The sequence below is a fragment of the Bombina bombina genome, chromosome 2 (assembly GCF_027579735.1).
Source record: "Bombina bombina isolate aBomBom1 chromosome 2, aBomBom1.pri, whole genome shotgun sequence".
NCBI lineage: Eukaryota > Metazoa > Chordata > Amphibia > Anura > Bombinatoridae > Bombina > Bombina bombina.
This window is the reverse complement of record NC_069500.1, coordinates 470,318,695-470,339,844: the sequence shown is the minus strand read 5'-3', so window position 1 is coordinate 470,339,844 and position 21,150 is coordinate 470,318,695. Positions and strand designations below refer to the sequence as shown.

The 21,150-nt window shown below is 37.4% G+C and overlaps 1 protein-coding gene across 2 annotated transcripts in view; it reads left to right on the top strand.

The window, feature by feature from the left end:
* Positions 1-835: 835 nt before the first annotated feature.
* Positions 836-21,150, top strand: part of TCHP (trichoplein keratin filament binding) — a 111,999-nt gene continuing 91,684 nt past the window's right edge. The window contains exons 1-4 of one of the 2 annotated variants that reach the window (XM_053702104.1): positions 836-895; positions 4,908-5,098; positions 17,151-17,361; positions 17,459-17,515. In XM_053702104.1, the coding sequence (XP_053558079.1) occupies positions 878-895; positions 4,908-5,098; positions 17,151-17,361; positions 17,459-17,515 (477 nt within the window). In that variant the 5' untranslated portion in view covers positions 836-877. Of the gene's footprint in view, positions 896-1,697; positions 1,782-4,907; positions 5,099-17,150; positions 17,362-17,458; positions 17,516-21,150 lie in introns of those variants that run through there. The other variant, XM_053702106.1, reaches the window with a different exon arrangement.

The window sequence follows — 21,150 nt, the reverse complement described above, 5'->3', positions numbered from 1 at the left end:
ATTAAAGGGACATGAAAACGAAAATGTTTATTTCATGATTTAGATAGAGCATACAATTTAATCAACTATCCAATTTACTTCTTTTATAAGTTAAAGTGAAAGTCAATCCTAGCGTTGTACAAATGCTAGGATTGACTATTGAAACAAATAAAGGAACTTTCTACATGAAGTATCTTATACTTCATGAATGAAAGTCCCCTTTAATTGTTTTAATAGTCAATCCTAGAGTTTGTACAACGCTAGGATTGACTTTCACTTTAAACTTCATTCTCTCAGTATGCTTTATTGAAAGAACAGCAAAGCACTACTGGGAGCTAGCTGAACATATTGGTAAGCCAATGAAAAGAGGCATATATGCAGCCATGAATCAACACCTAGCTCCCAGCTCATGAACCTACCTAGTTATGCTTTTTCTACAAAGGATATTAATAGAACTAAGCAAATTAGACTATAGAAGTAAATTGGAATTTTTTTTTCAGATTTTATGGCCTTTCTGAATCATTAAATAAACATTTTAGGTTTCATATCCCTTTATTTTGCAGTGCTGGTTACATAAGTAGTGGTATACAATGATACATTTTAAAAGAACACACACATACATAAAACAGACAAAAAATAAAACATAAGAGGAGAAGGCCTCTACTCTGAAGAGCTCACAGTCTACAGGTTGAAGAGTGGGAGACAAGGTTTGCAATATTTTTTTTCGGTTGGATTGGAGTTGCAGAAATGAGATAAAGCAGTTTCACTGAGGGACCAGGAACTACAGTGATTCAGGCTGGTCAGAGATACCCAGAGCCACTTTGGTGCGGGAGGTGGATCTGCGCATAGCTCAAGCACAGCAAAACTGCATAAAAGAACTGGGTGAAGCTGCCTGTAAATGGGAGTGTGTACAATGGTAAGCCTAAGAATCAGATGGTATGCTTCTGACTTGCTGTACTGCCCACTGATCAGCAAAAGAAATATAAGAGAGATGCCATCGGGCAGGTACTGCTGGAACGACTTAGGGCTAGATTACAACTGGTGCGCTAACTGTTGAGCACAAGCGAAAAGGGATTTATCGCTGGTATTTGCTTCAAAAGTAGTGCACGTATTACAAGTTAAAAGTAAACCTGTTCACTCCAGCTAAATTGAATTTAACATGCGTCAAGACAGTGCAACTTCAGAGCTCTGGCTCTCATCACATATATTATCATTTGTTTTTATAGTTTGTTGAAACGCAGGGATGTACGATCAGGAGTGTGTAAATGTCTGGAGCACTATATGGCAGCAGTTTTGCAATAATGTGTCCATTTGCAGAAGCAGCAGATGGCAGCACTATTTCCTGCCATATAGTGTTCCAGACACCTACCCAGATATTTCTTCAACAAAGAATTCCATAATAACGAAGCAAATATTAACTTGTAATTTTTATTTTCTTTACAAGCAAAACCGTTTTCGTTAGGTATTATTTGTGAAGTATCAAGATTTCCTTACTGCTGCTAGATTTCGAACAAACACATATTTCTTATAAAAGGTAAAAACATTTGCAATTTTAAAGATATATTGGTCTGCACTGCATGCGACAAGAAGCGATTTCTCTTTTGAGGTGATAAAACAAGTGGATAACGACAGCTGGGGTTCCAACTGTCACTTGGTATTGGTAATGTTATTGTCCCGCCTCAGCCACCATACTGCCGCCAGCGACGCTGCTATGGAGACCGATCGACACCGGAAGAGGAAATTATTCCTGGGGATGAGCCACAGGTTGTGTCAGTTAAATACATCGGCAATAACTAGGACCAGTGAGTAACTTATATGCGTGTTCTGTGTTCTATAATTTGTGTCTCGAGTTCCGTAGTATTATTTTTTATTATAGGGCGATATTAGACTGCGGTTATTTCAGCTTCTTTATGACATTGTTAATATGGTGCACTCCACACCATTTAGTGCTGTAGCGCTTTGTGTAGGGGACAGCCCAGCTGTAAACCGTGATCTGCACAACCGATATGTAATCTCGTTCCTGAGTGATTAGGGATATTTTGTATTTCGGTGTGTTAAAGTTACTGTGGTGTTCAAAACAAATGCCTGACAATGGTGCGTCTTTTTAAAGGGGCAATTGTCATTTTTATGAATGTAGAAAACTGTACATTTATTGCAACAACTGTACATAAAGTTTTACAAGCATTTAAAAATTACCCTTCGTTGTTGAAATGTACAAGCAGCTAGGGATACACCTCATTAAAATATATTTTAAGAAGTTTGTCATCTCTTATGCTATGGCCAGTTAGAGGCAGACGTAAAGGAGCTCTTGCATTGATCTAAACAATTTGTGTATAACATGTAGCTGGTTCAGTAAACTACATACACTGCATTATGTAGAGTATTTTATAAGGAAAAAGGGGTGTTGACAACAATTGCACGATGGTAGTTTTTTTTTTTTTTTGGTATGCTCTTTCATTTCAATAATTGGGGTTCACTTTATATCAGTAATGTGAACTTAAAGGGACATTGTACACTTGATTTTCTTTGCATAAATGTTTTGTAGACGATCCATTTATATAGCCCATACAGGTGTTTTTTTTTATTTGTAAAAAAGGTATAGTTATGCTTATTTTTAAATAACGTTATGCTGATTTTCAGACTCCTAACCAAGCCCCAAACTTTTAGAACTAGACTGTTGTCTATCTACTCCAGCTTGCTCCTGTTTGTGTAAAGGTTCTTTTCATATGCAGGGAGGGGGGGGGGGGTCTGCTTTGTTAGCTTTTCAGCCCATCTCAGTGGGTGTCTCTGCCTAACCTTTTCAACGGTGCTAAACTGGGAGCTTCTAAGTAAGTTTTTATACTGGATTTTTAGATCAGTATCTGTGCATATTATTCTTTATAGTTGTGTCTATTACATGCAGTTATATGAAAATTGATGTAAGGGACACTCAAGTCGAAATTATGCTTTCATAGTTCAAATAGTTCAGCTATTTTAAACAACTTTCCGATTTACTTACGTTAAATTGTGCACAGTCTTTTTATATTTATGCATTTTGAGACACCAGCTCCTACTGAGCATGTGCAAGAAGTCACAGAATATATGTATATGCATTTGTAATTGGCTGATGGCTGTCACATGATACAGGGGGAGTGGAAATAGACATAACTGAAATTTGTCAGAAAAAAATCTACTATTAATTTGACGTTCCGAGTATGGCAGCGATTTATCAAGCTGAGGCGGACAGGGGCGCAGATATGCGCCCCTGTCTGCCGCATCTCGCCTCTGGCGGGCTGAATTCCCCTGGCAGAATTCAGCATTGCACACGAGTGCAATTTTGCGCTCGTGTGCAATCCCGCCCCCTGCCTGCGCATAGCCATTCACTCGTGGGCAGGAGCTGTCAATCTTTCCGGTCGGAATAGCTGTCAATCTTTCCGGTCGGAATATACCGGGGAGATCAAAATTCGCCAGTTTAGAGGTGGAGAAAGGTTGTTAAATACAACGTGCAGGTTCTCTTGTGAGAACCTGCAGTTGTATGGGGTTGAAAGGCTTGCAAAGCCTTTGATAAATCGACCCCTAAATGCTATTGCATTGACATTTTATCATGCAATTGTTGGATTATGCAAATCTACTGTATTTACTGGTCCTATAAAACTGTTTGTTAGTAATTTTAAGCTATAAAGATTTGAAAAAAATGTAATTTTCAATACAGCTGTTTTTTTAGGCAATGCTACAGGGAAAACTGCTTACTTGTGTATATGAAATTTGATGAAAAATGACCATATGGAGATATAAAGCTTCAACGGGGCAATATTATAATGTTGCTCATGCATGCTCAATAAGAGAAAACAACCAAACTGAGTTTTGTGAGCATGCAAAAATGTTGTTTTCTATACTAGGTCAATATAGCTTATTCTTGAGTTTGGAATTAACGCTAATTACATTTCACATTATATACTGTTGTCACATTTGAGACCTATCTTTTTTTTAATTTTATTTTTTTATTTTTACGTACAGTCCAGGCCAGACTGTGATGCTAAATTCCAGCACAGTTGGCTTATATGGTTCCTAAACGTGTGTGTATATATGTGTGTGTGTGTGTGTGTGTGTGTGTGTATATATATATATATATATATATATATATATATATATATATATATATATATATATATATATATATATATATATATATACACACATATACATACACACCAGCACAAGATAAAAATACAAATATTTGTCTGCACCGGAACATCTGATAAAAAGTATAAATAAACTGTAATACATATAGCAATGCCTCCTTTTAGATGCAACAATTAAAAAAATATTATAGTAGTTGTGGAGTTAAAGGAACACTCTAGTAAAAAATAAACTTTCATAATTCAGATAGGGCATCTAATTTTAAACAACTTTCCAATTTACTTTATTCTCAAATTTGCTTTGTTCTCTTGGTATTCTTTGTTGAAAGCTAAACCTAGGTAGGCTCATATGCTAATTTCTAAGCCATTGAAGGCCACCTTTTATCTAAATGCATTTGACAGTTTTTCACAGCTAGAGGGCGTTAGTTTATGCATTTCATATAGATAACATTGTGCTCACGCCCGTGGAGTTACTTGTGAGAGGACACTGATTAGCTAAAATGCAAGTCTGTCAAAAGAACTGAGATAAGGGGGCAGTATGCAGAGGCTTAGAAATGAAGTAATCACAGAGGTAAAACATATATTAATATAACAGTGTTGGTTATGTAAAACGTGGGAATGGGTAATAAATGGATTATCTATCTTCTTCAACAATACAAATTCTGGAGTAGACTGTCCTTTTAAGTAGTGTTTTTTAAATCCTTATAATAGAACAGTAGGTTTTATTTTAAAAACACAATTAGCATTTAAATGTTAAGCAATATCTTATTTAAAGAGCTTAACGTACATTTGTACTTGTTTTCAAAACAGATGGCATTACCCACACTCTCATCTTCATGGCACAGTCGAAGCAGGGTGCTTGAACAACAGATTGTGCGTCATAGAGAGCAGGAAGCTCGATTTCGGCATCAATGGGACGTAACAAACCAGTATTTTAAACAGTCCAATGTATGCAGCAGTAAGCAAGCCCAGTGGAGCTCCAGACAGTCTTACCAACAGAGGTAACAAAGCTTAGTTTTTAATATAATTAAAAGAATAAATAAAAAAACAAATATTTCTTCTGCATATTCACTTTTAATTTCAGAACAACTGTTTAGAATTTTTAACTCCATATTCATGACTGATTTTATAATTTACTTAAAGGTACATTTCTTAATAATGGATAATTCAATCCAATAGCAAAGCGTTGTGTGTGTGTGTATATGTATGTATGTATCTAACATACATACATGTATACACACACACACACACACACACACACACTTTTCTTGTCAGCAGGGTGGTGAACCCGCTAAAAAGGTCCTGGGGAGAATACTGTGTGTGTGTGTGTACGTACGTACATACATACATACATACATACATACATACACACACAGTGCCTTGCAAAAGTTTTCGGACCCCCTTAGAAATGATTATTCTTCAAATGTTACATACTCACATTTTCCCAAACAATATTTTTATTGCAAACTCATCTCCTCTAAGAGTATATTTTAAAGTCAATAATGAGATATTTCTGAGTGAGATATTTAAAAGAAAAACTGAAATATGCCATTTGTGAAAGTATTAAACCCTTCAAATTATTAATACTTAGCCCAACCACCTTTTGTTGTAATAACAGATTAAAGTGTTTTAGGGTGAGTAAGTACCAGCTTTGCACAATGTCTGTAAGTAATTGGTGCCCTGTCTTCTTGGCAGATATGGTGCATGTGGTTCTGGGTGGTTCGTTGCCACAGATTTTGATTTGGATTGAGATCAGGACTTTGACTGGGCTTCTGTAATATATTCACATGCTTGTTCTTGAGTCATTGCAAACTTTCTTTTAGGAAGAAACAAACAAAGAAGGAGCTCCAATTGTGTAATATCTCAATGATAAGATCCCACAGATATTCCTCTCAAGTAGGATACTTACAATTTAACAGCACTTATCGCAAAGTGCATAATAAAACTGTCTGGGATATTATAGGATCCCCAGTCAGCTCAAATCCGGTTGCTAATATCAATTCCTGATATCCCTCAGTAAACACCAGTCACCATCCAGGATCACAGGACAACAAAATCGTTAAAAGTTCTCCACAAGCATATAAAGCTTGGAAGAGATTTTTTTTCAAATGTCAGCACCAGACATCGCAATCCCCGACGGCTACAAGATTTTCCACAAGGACCGCATCAACCGACCTGGAGGAGGCATAGCCATCATCCACAAACACTCCATCCAAGTCACAACCAGCTTCGATGACCACTCCCCAGGCCTGAAACACCTACACTTCAAAATCCGGGTCAACCCCAACACCACCCTTTGCGGTACCCTCATCTACAGACCCCTGGACCTCAGCCCGCCTTCTGTGACACCATCACTGACCACATAGCACAGCATGCACTCGCATCAACGAACTACATCCTCCTCGGCGACCCAAACTACCACAACACCACCACCCTCCTGGAAAACCTCAGAACCCTTGGACTTAAGCAACTCGTAAACTCCCTAACCCATGTAGCCGGTCACACCCTCGGCCTAATCTTCTCCGCAGGCAACCACATCTCAGTTAACCACATCACCGAACTACTGTGGACCGACCACCACTGCATACATGTCTCCTTCAACAAACCCACCTCCGGCAGAACCCCCCCCCCGTGCAGAATCTTGAACAAAATCACCCAAGACCAACTGTACCACATCCTAATCAAGTCTCCCACAGACGCCAACTCCTCCGCCCGCAACCTCCACCACTGGATCACAGACTGCGCCAACTCCCTTGCCCCCTTCAAGAAACCGTCCAGTTGCCAAACCACCAACAAGAAAACTCTATGATATTAGCTACATGTGATGTGGCTTCCTTATATACATCCTTTAAACATGATTTTGGGATAGAGGCGGTTGAGTCCTTTTTGATAAAAGATAATGAGTTACCAAAAGAGCAGAAAGACTTCTTATTACGAAGCATAAGATTCATACTGGAACATAATTATTTTTCATTCAACAATACATACTATGTTCATATTGATGGAACCGCTATGGGCACAAGGTTCGCACCGAGCTATGCAAATCTTTTTATGGGAGATTGGGAACAGAGATTCCTAGACAATTTGGTGCTCGTTGTGAACCTTGTGCTCTTTAAGAGGTTCATAGATGATATCTTCATAATTTGGAGGGGAGAGGCGGTGGATCTCCTAGAGATTTTTTGAATCTATGAATAACAATGATAGAGGGATTTCATTTACATATGAACTTAACAGAAAAAAAATTACGTTCCTTGATTTGGCTATAATGATAGTATCTGACAATATTGAGACAAAAACGCACTTCAAACAGGTTGACTCAAATAATTTCATACACGCCTCTAGCTGTCACCTTCCTAAATGGAAGGAGAGTATACCGATAAGTCAAAGTTTGAGGATTCGTAAGAACTGCTCAAGAATTGATGACTTTGAAATCCAGATTAACATCTTGGAAGAAAAGTTTAAAGACAGGGGTTATAAAAAAGAAACAATTGATAAGGCAACAAAAAGAGCGAGGGACAAGGAGAGAAAAAAACTATTAAGACATAAACAAAAATCTACTAATTTATACATCAGATGAGTTTAATGTCCATTTAATAAATGATTTCAGTGAAGATCACCTATTTAATAAAAAAGATTTTAAAAAAACATTGGCATCTTCTGAAAAATTCCCCAATTTTGGGAGATAAAATACCACCATACCCAAGGGTAATTTATAGAAAAGCACAAAATCTATAGATGATCTTAGCACCGAGTGAATATAAAAAGTGCAATAGAAATAAAAAATCTTTTGACAAAGACCTAAAAGGAATGGATGTGAAAGGTTTCTACCCCTGTCATATATGCAGAGCATGCCAGTTTGGTATTAAAAAGAAAACTAAAAATTCCTAACAGAACTAAGGAGTTTAAAATAGAAAATGTAATAAGATGTACAAATAAGGGGGTAATTTATATGCTGCAATATTCTTGTGACCTTTTTTACATAGGTGAAACGACGCGGATGTTAAGGGACAGGATAAGGGAACACATTTGTAACATTAAGAAAGGAAATTTGGACACTTATCTTTACAAACACTTCAGAGAAATACACAAAAATAGAGTCTCAGATATGAAATATTGGGGTTTATATAAGGTAAAGCCAAACTGGAGCGGAATTTATATACAACTTTAACACAATTCACCCCCACGGTCTTAATTCAGAATTGGATATATCCCCATTTTTGGGCACTTAAAAAAATACACACTAGATTTTAAATTGTTATAAATTGAGGTAGAATATGTAGACATTAATAAATAGTCATATATGATAGATATTTATTTGTCACTAATAATATACACCATGAAATTAGCATGGAACACATATGTATACCACTATAGTTTTAAAAGGTATTATCCTTTGATATATAGATATTTTCACCCCCCCCCCCAAACTTTGACAATACCCTCACCCAAAATTCTTGCAATGTGGTAAGAAATTCACATATACAATTACTGCCAATGGATTTATATATATATGTATATATATATATATATATATATATATATATATAGTAACGCAATATGAGAACTTGTATGTTCCTTCTAAAAAGAAGGATATTTTCTAGAAAAGATGTTTTAGAACTTCTAACAAAATACTTTTGATGTATTGGTAAGATATAGTAGGGATATACACATATTCTAGTAAATGGAAATCTGAACCTTTCAAAAAAGATGTGTAAATAAAATGAATCGTTAGAAAAACCGTCAGAACTATAAAATGGTTAACCCTTTGGCATAAAGCAAATAATAAAGATACAAGGAAAAGATGAAATAGGATGACATTGAGAGGAGGAAAACAGAAGATTCAAATAACATGATTCTAGGACCCAAGGGAGAATAGAAACAGTGAATGAACCAATGAAAATAGAGACACTGCTATATAAAGGTGTAGATCATGCTCACACTCTATCTTGATAAAGCCAGAGCACCTGTCGAAACATGTTGATATAAGTGTGAACACCAAGAAAGAGGAGATTTCTATCACCTGCGTACAGAAGTACTAAAGTGCAGGGAATCGGCAAAGAAAGGACTGTTAACTGAAAAGATAACTTGCGCAAGTTACACAGATAAAAAGATCATTTGAAGCTTTTGGTGTTTTTACATAGCACTACCAACATAAGTGAAGCTTTAACGGAGACCGGTGACGTAAGGAGATTCACCTACCGGAACTTCTTTTCTAAGAGATTCACTGAGGATACGGAGGTGAAGCCAGGAAGCCGTGAGTATTAACAGCTCACATGCAAGGGTAAGGGAATCGCCCTCAATATTGCATATTGACAAATATATGAACATTTGGGACATAAAGTAAAGTTATATTCACAAGCGGTTTGGCACATTCTTCAGGTATGCAATTTATTGCGATTTAAGATTCTGGTAAACGGCCATTGCGGGAAAACCATTTCAATAATTGACTCTGTATCAAGCATTATCCTGACGGTTGATTAAAAATTCACCACACATCATTACATTGTAACAAAGTTTAGAGTATTTGTATTGGATATCAAGCTGACTTTGTGTTACTATCTGTGTAATATTTGCACCAGCGGTATTCATTAACGATCATTAGTAGCATATACAGATATCAGGAACACCTAGGAGTGTTGTGAAGTTTAATTTGGTATAAGAAATACTGTTGTTTTTTTTTATTTTAATAAGGAATTTTTTACTTAATTTTAAATGTTTTTTGTATAGTGTTGCAACACTTACGAATTGTAATTCATTTTATCAGATGAAATAATACATTTTAGCTAGTTAGTCTTGAGAAAGGCCCTTTTTTTGAGGGCAGAAACGCGTTGACATATTGGTAAGCATTACTTTAATCTTTTCTTCATTCTCATATTGGATACACTATGTTGTGAATTTCTTTTTTTACAGGGACACTTTTTAGGATACCATAGGAGCAGCTGACAGGTGCTAGGATCCAATCAGCTACTTCAGCTACCACACTCAGGAATTTGGATCTGTTAAAGTAACTAACATTGGAAGAAATCAATTTCCTCACTTTCACCTTGCTTTTCATCACCCATTTTTTCAATTTTTTAGTTTTGATTGACTTATTTTTGTTCTTCACTAACATTTGTTGATCAACTTTTTGAACACATTTTTTTGGATTATATTTTATTATTTTTTATGTTATTGCATATTGTGTATTTTATTTTTTTATGTTATTGCATATTGTGTATTTTATTTAATTATATCTTAACCTCACTGGATTAAGTAGCTAGCATTTTTATATCCATTTGCACTCACTCACTATTTGATCGTATCTATACAATTATTTTGCTACCCCCCTTTTTTTGCACTGCAGTGCATTTTTCTATTTTTTGGAACACTATTTTTGATACACTATTCTTTGAACACTATTGTTTGTACTATTGTTTATTAGTTTTTTGCTTGATGCACTTGTTATAGTTGTACTTAGGCTAATTCTGTTTTATTAGTATACACTCTTATTCTGGTGTACCACTCACACTGATCACCTGTTATTACCTCTGTTTTTATTCTAATTATCAGCTTTGGCCCTTTGAGCCGCTTCTGTAAGATATTCCTGTATTTGTAATTTTATTTATATGTGCTTTTTACATTTTTTATATATAGTCTTTTATTACTGATGCATTTTAACATGGTTCATTAAATAATCTTCTTTTATCTCTCTGTGAGTATATTTATCCCTTGGCCTCTTGTTGGCGCTGTATTCACTTCTTACTACTTGTGCATATTTTTTGGAGGTTGGTTAGGATCTCTGTTTGGATACAGCTTGGGGATTACCTTAGCGCTTGTACACTACCCCTTTTTCACTATTGAAATAATACATTTTAACAGATGAAATATATTTTTAATTGACATTGTATTTGAGAATAAATTGTAATAATTTTTCTATCGATTATTATTGCTATTGGTTTAGTCATTTTAAACCCATTTAATCTTTTTGCAAGTTAGTTATTAATTCCAACACTGTACCTTTTATCCCTTCTGCTGATTGAGCGCCTATTCTCCACACCTCTATTCACTAAACTACCAACAAGACCACATTGTTCACCCTGGCCCTCCAGGACTCCAAACGCCACTGCAGATGACTGGAAAGAACCTGGAGATCCAACAAGACCCCCCTGAAAAAATTGGCTTTCAAGGAAGCCATCACCACCCACCACCACCTCATCAGAACCACCAAGAAAACAGCCATCCAAAACAGAATAAACTCTAAACCCAACAGAGACACTAACGGCATCCCACCCTCCCAGGACCTCTGTGATACCCTTGCAACACACTTCCACCGCAAGACCCTCAACATCTATGACAGCTTCTCGTCCCAGAACTCACCCTCCACCGTAGATCTACCTACCCCTGCAATTACGTCACCCAAACACACCTCCTCCCACCACATACGAGCCCCCTCACCATAGAGGACACCTTCAGAATCATGAGTTCCATCCACTCCAGCGCACCCACAGACCTATGCCAGCATCACATATTCAATAAAGCATGCATCACCATCGTCCCTGAACTCTGCCGCACAATCAACTGCTCCATCAAAACCGGTACCTTCCCGGATGACTGGAAGCACGTGGAACTGAAACCCCTTCTGAAGAAACCGTCGGCAGACCCCAAGGACCCGAATAACTACCGCCCAATCTCCTTGCTCCCCTTTCTTGCCAAAGTAATGGAGAAGGCCATCAACGCTCAACTTATTGACCACATCGAGGCCAACAGCCTCAGCCAGGCTCATCCTCGACATCCCTCGCCAAAGCCACATCACCGAACACCTAAGGAACCTGCAATGGCTACCCATCAACAAGAGAATCACCTTTAAGCTTCTAACCCACACGTTCAAGGCCATCCACAACATCGGTCCTGAATACATCATCCACCGCGTCAATTTCTACACCCCCCCCCCCCCCCTCCAGGCAACTTCAATTGGCTGACCAAGCCCTCGCAGTCATCCCCCGCATCAGAAAATCAGCAGCAGGCGGCAGATCCTTCTCCCACATGGCAGCAAAGACATGGCACACCCTCCCACTTCACCTCAGACAATCCTCTACCCTCACAAAGTTTAGAAAGGACCTCAAGGCCTGGCTCTTCGACTGAACTTCATCCCTATCTCCCCGCCACTCTTCAGCAGCCCTTAGCGCCTTGAGACCCTCACGGGTGATTAGTTTGAGCTCTACAAGTACCCTATAGACAAGTACCTGATAGAAAAAACAAGCTGGACTCGTTTTGCAAACTATACTTCTTTAAACAGCATTTTTATATTATTATTATTATTATTTTACCTTTTTTTTTTTTTTTTTTTTTTTAATGTTTGCACTGTAGCAGTTTATCAGAATGCTCCTGGAACTGCCAGATACAAGTTCTGGGCAACAAAGAACTAATCTCACGCCCCCCGACCAATTAAGTATAGCTATTTGATTATATGCAAATGTAATGTGTCCCGTAGTGTGCGTGCACAATTGCCGTCTAATGTGCTCACTTTCAAGCTCGAGTGCATGTGTGCTCTTGCTTCACCAGTCATTTCAGAACATGTTTAAAAGCACACGCATTTGATGACAGACGAATGAGCTTGATATACGTAATCAAAATAGACCATAGACTGTAATTTTTGCAAAGTTTCATCAAACTGCTGGAGTTAAATTCAGCTACAATAAAATATAATATTCAGCTGTGTTCTAATTATGTGTTCTAATTATGCAGTAGATTAATTTAATTAATTTCTGTATTATTGTAAGGTGATACTCAGTAAATATAACTGCATCATTATATTCGATGCGGCTTCAATACGTTATATTACTATTCAGACTTCTAATCTTCCAAGCAACTGGCTATAAGTGTAATGAATATGGAGCTGCTGCAAGCTGATAATTGTTATTTAGCATGATTTTATAAGGGTGGTTAGTACCTTGGTTCCATAAAACTAAGTGTACATGGACAGAGCATGCAAATTGTAATTTCTGTGTATCTCTGCTCTCTAAAAATGAATGACACTGAGGCTATTCTGCTTAGTACAGGAGGAGAGGACTTTACTCCAGTCCATACAGTGATGGATAAAAAAGTGGAAGGGGTCAGTAATGGGAACCACCTTAAAAATAAGAGCGGTCAAATCTTCTAATCACCTTTTTAGATAACGTTTTGCCAAAAGTAGAGTTGTTTTCAGTCAAATGTTTAGTTTCAACATATATCTTACACAATTATAAGCACATTTATTTCTTATAAATTCTGCTGTAGCAACTTTGCTCATGGGCACCAGCACTGATAACATCAGTGCTGAACACGGGTGCACTTTTTTTTTTTTTTTTTAAATAATTTTTTATTGAGGTATTTTCAGGTTACAACAAAAAGTTTACAATCTTGGAAAAATACAATTTATGTGTACTCAGTGTTTTCATACATTCTCAGTAATAGAAAACTATCCAAAGTATAACTAGACAGTTTGTGTAAACACGTATTAAAATAATAATGGGAATCAATGTACAGAAATTATACAATGATACATTCTTAAAGACAACCACTGTCTGAGGAACAGGTAAACATGTTAGATGTAATGAAACCTCAGTTTTCTTTTAAATTAGATCAGTAGGGTAACTACATCACTGGCCACTTTTGGACCAGCCAGAACATAGATATTAAATTAAATGGTAGTTACCTATCAACCACTCTTGGGTCACTAGAAAAATAGAAAAACATAGACCTCCCAACTGATATATAGATATATGCTTTACATCGCTGGAGGTGGTAAGACTAGAATGATAAAAAAGTAAATTTAAAATTAGAAACTTGGATGGAATAGAGCCACACTTGTGCATGGTATAGTGGATACTCGTTAAAATAATTGCTAAGGGTTGATTTTTCTTAGCTCTAGTTATAATACAACAACAAAACTTGGCAATCATTGATGTTAGGAGGAATCTGAAGACACACTACTTAGAATGAGAGTAAAATATCACTTAAGGGACACAGACTGTAGTAGGAGACATAATAAGTAAATAAGTAAATAAGGAGCTGTTACCTGGTAATTGAGGTTATAAGTTGTTTAAAGTATTGCTCATCTTGACCCTTGATACCTCAAACACTTTCATGAGCAGCAGCTCCTATATGGTGTTCTTTAAGTTCCCTAGTGAAAACAACTATTGGGGTTTAGAGAGAGCAGCCTTATAAGACAGCAGCTGCAATTTCTATATACAGTGAATCCCTTCTAATATTATCTGTATGCAGCTGTTTATTACTGTTGACGTATTTTGGGAGCTCATGTCTTAGGTCTCTATGGAGCTCCTGTATTGCTCTTACTTGTTCCCCTCTAAAAACTAACTCTTAGGGAAGCATAAACAACATCTAGCATTAAGCTAGGAAGTTAGGGGTTTGATCTATAGTGTGTTGGGTATGGGTGATCATTATGGGGGTTAGGTAATGCATTGGTTTTACAGAGGATAGGCATAATGTTACTACCAAAGCGTATGTAAATTCAATCATATTCAGGGATCCATAGAGGCTACTGTAGATGGACATATTGCTGCGGGTCATTGTAGTATAGAATAACGGCATATTGAACTCGTGGTGAACGGGTGATATAGACAATAGTTTTACACAGAAAACATTCTTTAAACAAGATAGTAAGGACAATAAGTGTACACAAAAACCCTTATTGAGAACTTATAAGATTCAGGGCATTAATTTGGTTCCTATGTTAGTAAGTTCACTTAAAATTCCAAGACCATCCCCTAGTAATTAATTCAGATATAAGTGCAATATATAGTTACTGTGCTGTGTCAAATGGTCTAGTTTTTAATCAGCTATTGCACTTTAATATTCAAGGTGCAATTCTAATAATCCCTTCTCAGTAAGATAGTATATCCCCCCCAGCCTCGGCCGCTGACTAGGGGGCAATCTCCATGATGCCTTAGGGAAATGTAAAAACACAGTAAATCAGATATATTTTTGCATATAAAAACATAGTTACAGGGGACGCCTCTATCAGGTTAGCTTGACTTGGGTTCGGGGTATCTAAGTTTTAGTTAAAATGTCTCCCAGTAAAGTTTTAGTTTGTCTGGAAGCCTATCTGGAGAGCAGTGAAGGGTTAATCACAAATATAACTTTAAAACCTGAAGATAACATGTAATCCTATTAATTTATAATCCACAGAAAGGTTCCCCAACATAATACCCTTTAACTTGTAGGAGATTAGGGGTAGATAACAGATCCACTCCATATATGCATTTGTAATACTCAGAAGGAATTAATCGTTGCAGAGATAAACCACTACTGCCTGTTGCCAATATATCTCATAAGATTGATTTAACTCAAAGTCTGTAAATGAAAAGGTTTCGACATACATCATTATAAACTTTAACTTCAACTTTTGTAACACAAATGTACCCAAAAATAACTTTATATGTCGTGACGATATCCAACAAGTCAATCATTTATCCCGGCTGCAGTAAAAAGAGAAAGCCTATGTGCGTTAAAGGACCGCAAACCACAAACTTTGAACCGGAATGAAAGGAGCAGTCCTAGCCCACACCAAATCTTGAATTTAGTAAAATGTTCTCCTGAGGTACCTTTGATTCTTGTGATGTGAGGCCATATTGAGTTGGCGGGTTCATTGTGGGCCGTGTATGAGAGCCCTCAGCAGCAAAAGGCCATTCAGAGCCAAGTTCATTTGCCCAAATGTTTCCCCGTTTACTGCCTTTCACTCTTCAGCCTGCTAGTAAGTTGCGGCAGTTGCTCATCTGTGTCGGGACAGTCCGCGGCTCTTCCATACTCTGGGTGGCAGTGCGGGTTGTGTAACCAACATTTCCCCTGATCTCGGCTCCGAGATTGTCTCTCATAAAACTATGTCGGGCTGACTCGGTAGTCATTCTGGTTCTGGGAGCACTATCAGGTGGCCCAGGGAACGCCAAGTTCTCTGCAATGTAGCACCTCGATCTTATAGGTAGCAGAACTGTGGGTCTCAGAGGCACATCGCAGCTAACATGGCTGTCATTAGAAGCCCCGTCTCTTCCGGCAGCCATTGTCTCTCTCTGTTTTAACGGAGCCAGCGTGGCAGTTTCTGTACATGGCTGTGACGGTCCCACTTTTACTGCCTCGTTACCTCCTGACTGGCTGCTGGGGCCTGCGGTCCTCCCTAGAATCTGAGACCGGGCGTCCTTTTCCCTCTCAAGGGGCTCCATATTAAGTGTGGATCTGTTACTCGCCCGTCGTGCAGTCATGCAGAGCGAGTCAAAGGTGTCTGTTACAGTTGCCATGAGGGCCGCTTTATGTAGGTCCAAGAGCTTAGTGAGTTCCACCATGAGTGCTATGTTCTGCTCCATGTCGCTCAGTAGTGTGGTCTTTCAGCTGATGGTTGCAAATAGTAGAGAGTTATTATCCTATAATAAAGGATATCGTAACCCCGGGGTACGGGGGGGGGGGTAATAATATGGCAGCCCCAGACCCACGTTTCAAGACCTATACAGGATCCTCTTTTCATAAGTTACTGCGTAGCTGCAAAAATGGCTTGAATCCTGTTAACAGGCCTGTCCCGTAGCTGCCTCAGAGAGCATAGGCAGGAGCTCCATCAAAACATCAACTCCTAGGATCTCTATTCACCTTGATAAATAGCCAATGAATATCCGTTTCAGAGCTATAGATATTGAAGTTTTGCTATATTAAACTTGTTAAAATAACTTCAGATACAGGGAGCTTCACTGAGATGCGTCCTGCCGCAGTGAGTGTAGGCTCCGCCCCCCACGGGTGCACTTTTATTGAGTGCAGGTCCGTGTTCACACTTGCGGTGACGTCACCATGAGGACTGGCGTGTGCGCAATGCTATGAATAGAGGGAGCTGACTAAACGTCCGTATAGAAAATATTCTCGTGGGTATAGATATGTCACTCTGCAAACTGACATTTTAAAAAAATATATATAACTTACTAAAGCAAACTTTAGCAATCACTCAGCACTGCTGTATTTAAGAAAGTGAAGTACTTTGATTTAAAATTTGCATTTTAAGTAAACTGTCCATTCTATTGTCCTTATCGTTCTGTTTAGTATGAATGCTTACCATCGTGAGAAGCAGAAAGAGGAGAAAAAAAACAACCTAGATCGACGGAAGGAACAGCTGCGTAAACTTTTACAAGAGGAGCGAGATATGCTTGAGGCAGAATTGAAAGAACTTCGTCTAAACAAGGAACCAGCCATTACACAGATGAGGGAAAGGACAGAGGAGTTGAAGTCTGCCCGGGAAGAGCGTCGGAAACAGGTTATTTCCAGTTAGTGTTGTATTCACAACAGGTTAGTAGTGATTTAATAAAGGCCTGTATAGTAACTATTGTGTTTGTTTGTTTTTTTATTTCAAGCTTGCAGAAGAGTTATTGTATGAAAACTGGAAGAAGAACAATGACAAACTGCGTGAGGTAAGAACAACGCTTGAAATCAATGTAATACAGCCTACCAATATCCGGGACTTAACAAATTATATTTAGTTGCAGGGTAAGATTTGAAACCGTAGAAACAGACACAGATAGAGATGTATCCATACACACTGATTTTTTTACCCTTCCTCGCCCCTCACACTATTCAGAAAAACCACAAGGACTGTTTAGGAGCCCCAATTTTTTAGGGGTGACCACAAGGTCTAGAGGGGGAAACCCCACAGGCCCCACATCAGGAGGGCGAAACATAAAACACAGACGACCCCGCAGGGGGTGGTAGAAAACATTGTTATCAATTTGAGCTCACATAATCTCACGCCTATAGAGAGTAAATTGCTAAACCAAAGGATTATCATGTATTCCAAGTCAGGGAATCTCTGAAATAGATCTTAAAGTGTACATCTTTAAATACCAAAGATCACTTAAAATTAAGGAGCATTTCCAATATAATTTTATAGTCCAGAGTAGTGGGGAAAACTTGTGTTGCCATTATGATTTCAACAATATGTATCCATTACGAAGTTACACTTGTGTAACGTAACAGGGTTAGTACCCTTTTGTATCCCAGTAGATGTAAGTAAGGTGTACTGTAAAAGTCACATAGACACCAACCTTAATGTTATTCAGTCCGTAGTCTCTGACGGTATCGTAAACTCCTTATTCCTCAAATTTCCAAACAGTAAATGGCAAATAGCCACAATGTAATAGGAAGGAAAAAGAGTTAAATATTATGGTGTTAGTAGCTTTGCATGTGCACCTGTCTTCCATTAATATTCTCAGCAGACTTGCAGATCCGTCTCCTGGCAGGTAAGGCCTCTCCAAATGGCTCTTATGAAAAACAAGTAAGCAATGAAAAAATTCCCAACCAGAATACGACAAATTTTTAGGAGAGCTAAGGTATAAAGTATAAAAATCCATTTATTATTCAAGTAGTAAAAACATAAGGCTTACAGCATACAGGACTCAAAACAGCTGACGCGTTTCCTGCCTCAACGGCACTTCATCAGAGCTGTTGTACAGGTGTGTAGCATAAGTATTTAACGTGTCAGGGCCTGATATCCAACCAATCAGATCCCTTTCTAATACAATTCCTTCACAATTCAAAGAATCAATACATAGCAAATTAGTACAAAATATACACACAACATACAATTAATAACATCATATTATCAAAGAAGAACAAAGTATCAGTTACATTATAGAACAATGAAATATTATGGTGAGTATAAGAAGAATCCGTTGTTACAATGTAAAATAGAAAAACAGAAAAAACAATTGGACATAAGTAAACATATAAAGCCTAGTGTCATGAAACATATATACGGTAAGATGTAATTTAACCCATTAAGATATATGTAAGACAAAAATAGTACTTGAAACAGACATCTTGATATATGCATGCATCAAAACCTATACCAATGATGCTTGTGCGTAGATCCAAAGATATGCCGCTGTCAGATGCAAAATATACATTCCTATTTAAAAGATCAATACTTTCAATTGTAGATATATATGCATTAGTAAGCAGGCAAAAATATATATACATACATAAGGATCATTGCCTATGCACCAAATGCCAAAGTAAGGAAATACATACATAAAATATGCATAACATAATGTGAACTGATTTATACACAAATGGCAATTCTCTAGATATAAGATAAATAGAATATTATGAATATATTTCTATTAAGCATCTATGTAGAGTTTTATATCACTGATTTTGTTGATGCCAAGAGGCGAAACTGTACATAGAGTGAAGATCCAATATACCTCTCTTTTACTTAAGGATTGAATCTATCACCTCCTCTGGGTCCCAACTCCCTGAAAGCAAAATGCCTCACAACTGACATTATGTTGTGCAAAGTGTTTAGCCACCTGTGTTTTCAGCACTTCAGCTTCAAGAGATAACAAATGTTCTCTTATCCTATCTTTCAACATTCGTGTAGTAAGACCTGTATATTGAAAATTGCAAATTTTACATGTAACAAGATATATAACATACGTTGAGTTGCAATTAATTCAACTTTTTATTTTATATGTTTTATGTGTTTGTGTAGATTTAAATTCATTCCCCATTTTGGCATATTTACAGCTCTTACATGGTCTGTTACCACACTTATAGAAACCTGATTCCATTGTTAACCAATTTTTGTTTTTAACACTACTTTTGTTAGTCATTGAAAATTTATTAGAGCTGAAATCTTTCCTCACTATATCCCCAATAGTCTGTGATCTACGTGAAATAAATTTACAATTCTTCTGCAATATGGACAGATCTTTATCCCTTTCCAGTATTGGTAATCTCTTCCTAATGATGTTACAAACATCATTATATTGATTACTGTATGTTGTTATAAAATTAACATTTTCTGTCATATTTATTTGTTTATATTTATCAACTAGCAAAACTTTCTATCCATGACAGAAACTTCTTTAGATATATTATTCAACACATTAGGAGTGTATCCTCTCTCAATAAGTCGTGATGTTAAATTATTTGCATGATGCCAATAACTTTGCAGATTCGTGCAATTGCGCCTCAATCACATATATTGACCCTTCGTTATACATCTCTTTAGATTTTTGAGGAATCTGCCCTAAGTATGGTGTTTCCTGAGATTTCTTTTCTATTGACCTCTGTCAATATTTTAGTCTCATCATGGCTTAATAAGTGTCAGGGTGCCAGGAATCAGACTGACACGAGAAGTGCAAAAATAATCACACCTTTATTAATAACAAAAAAATAATAAAAAGTCCACAAGTCAAATAACAAGCCAGGAGTCAAAACCAGAGCTGGTAGTCAGACAAGCCGAGTCAGGAGTCAAAGCGAATAGTCAGATGAGCCGGAATCAGGAACAAGGAAAACAGCAGAGTCAGGAACAAGCCAGGGATCAGGAACCAGGAAGGACGTCAGACAGCCAGGCAATACTCTCACAAACAGGTCTGAGACAACGCAAAGGCAAAGCATACTGAACAGAGGCCCTTTAAATAATAAGTGATGACATCACAATTCTGAGACTGCATCCTGTCTCACACAGATGATGCACACCAGTCTGGTCATAAAAGGAAGTGCAGGTTCGATGCTGCCATCCCACACCATTAACATGTCATCAATATAGCAGGTAAAAAACGTAATATTGTTCCTATATCGATTATTGACTCCAAAGATTGCCCAAGCTTCAAAATCTGCCAAAAACAAATTGGCATACGAGGGGGCAAATTTTGCCACCATCGTAGTGCCCCTTTTTTGTACAAAGAATTCACCATTGAACACAAAATAGTTGTGACTTAAAAGAAATTAAACTGCTTCAAGTATATATTCAATAAGGTCAGGCTCATAGTCAGAGTATCTCTCTAGCTTTTTCTTCAGTGATCTAATACCCAAATTGTGTGGTATACAAGAATATAAAGAAACAACATCAATGGTAACGAACACAAAATTATCACTCCATACAAAATTGTCTAGGACCCTAATTAGATGTTTAGTATCCCTTAAAAAAACCTGGTAATGATTGTACTACAGGCTGTAATTGGGAATCGACCCATTGTCCCAGTCACCCAAGGACCCTATAGCTGAAATTATTGAACGTCCCGGAGGATTAATAAGTGATTTA